Source organism: Phytophthora parasitica (assembly GCF_000247585.1).
Source record: "Phytophthora parasitica INRA-310 unplaced genomic scaffold supercont2.73, whole genome shotgun sequence".
NCBI lineage: Eukaryota > Oomycota > Peronosporomycetes > Peronosporales > Peronosporaceae > Phytophthora > Phytophthora nicotianae.
In genome coordinates this window covers 45,905-46,875 of record NW_008649059.1, presented here as the reverse complement: position 1 = coordinate 46,875, position 971 = coordinate 45,905, and the positions used below count along the sequence as shown (strand labels likewise).

Genomic DNA, 971 nt, shown 5'->3' with positions numbered 1-971 from the left:
AATCAGCTTCTTGTTCGCAAAAGCCAACTGTCGCTTCACCACAATCGTCCCATGAGTGAGTGTCCACAGCGCCAACTGTCGGGCTTCACTCACCGATCTTCTTTTCTCGCAGCAACTTCTCGCCTGCGTCGTCACTCGCTTCCGGTGTCAGTACCACCACGGCCCCATGTCTTCGGTACGTCCCCTCTCTTACGTCGTTGGCCTCTCCTCTGTTGCTAGCTCGTGCCCTCCGTAGACAACGGCGCTTTCGTTGACCTCACGTCCTCGCCCTGCTCTTCTCCTCGCTCTGCCGCGCGCCGCGGCCCAGCCGTTGTGTCGACTGTCGAGCTGGCCGATCCTTTGCTGGTCCTTGCCGATGTGCGGGCCTCGCTGAGCGCGTTGCAGCAGGCCGTCGATCAGACCGAGACATTGCGCGAGCTTCGCTGGAATCATGAAGTTTTGCGCCGCGAGTTTCTGGCTTCGCGTCGTCGTGCGAAGGATCTGGATCGTCAGCTTGCCGGCGCGGCCAATACTGCGTCTCCGTACGTGCTCTTTTGTCAGCACAAGTACGGCGTGGTTCGCCACAAGCTGGAATCTACCCGGACGGAACTCGCCGACTGCCTGAACGCGCTGCAGAAGCGTCTGGACTACTCCCGCGAGCTCGAGGCTTGCCGTCTTCGGTACCGCGATTTGAAGCTCCGCTATAATGAGGCCGTATCGGAGTTCAACGATTGTATCTCCACCTTGGAGGCACAGCTGGCAGCCGCTTCTTCGTTTGGCGTGATCGTCCCGCCCGATACGGCTCGTCGCATAGCGGATTTGGAGTCCCAGCTTGCGCGGTCCCAAATTGATTTACAAGTCGCGCGCGATCGTCAATCTGCCCTCGCTTCGGAGCTTCGCGTATCAGCTACGTCCCACAAGGCTGCTCAGGCTGAGATAGCTCGCCTCGAAGCCGCGATCAAGCGCAAGAACGGTCGCCTTCGTACCTTGAA

The 971-nt window shown here is 59.6% G+C and overlaps 1 protein-coding gene across 1 annotated transcript; it reads left to right on the top strand.

Moving 5' to 3' along the window:
* Nucleotides 1–166: 166 nt before the first annotated feature.
* On the top strand, nucleotides 167–970 carry PPTG_17647 (hypothetical protein; the record flags this gene model as incomplete). Its single annotated transcript, XM_008915589.1, has 3 exons — nucleotides 167–175; nucleotides 220–659; nucleotides 943–970. The coding sequence occupies 3 exons, from the start codon at nucleotides 167–169 to the stop codon at nucleotides 968–970; spliced, it is 477 nt and encodes a 158-aa protein (XP_008913837.1).
* Between the last annotated feature and the right edge of the window lies 1 nt (nucleotide 971).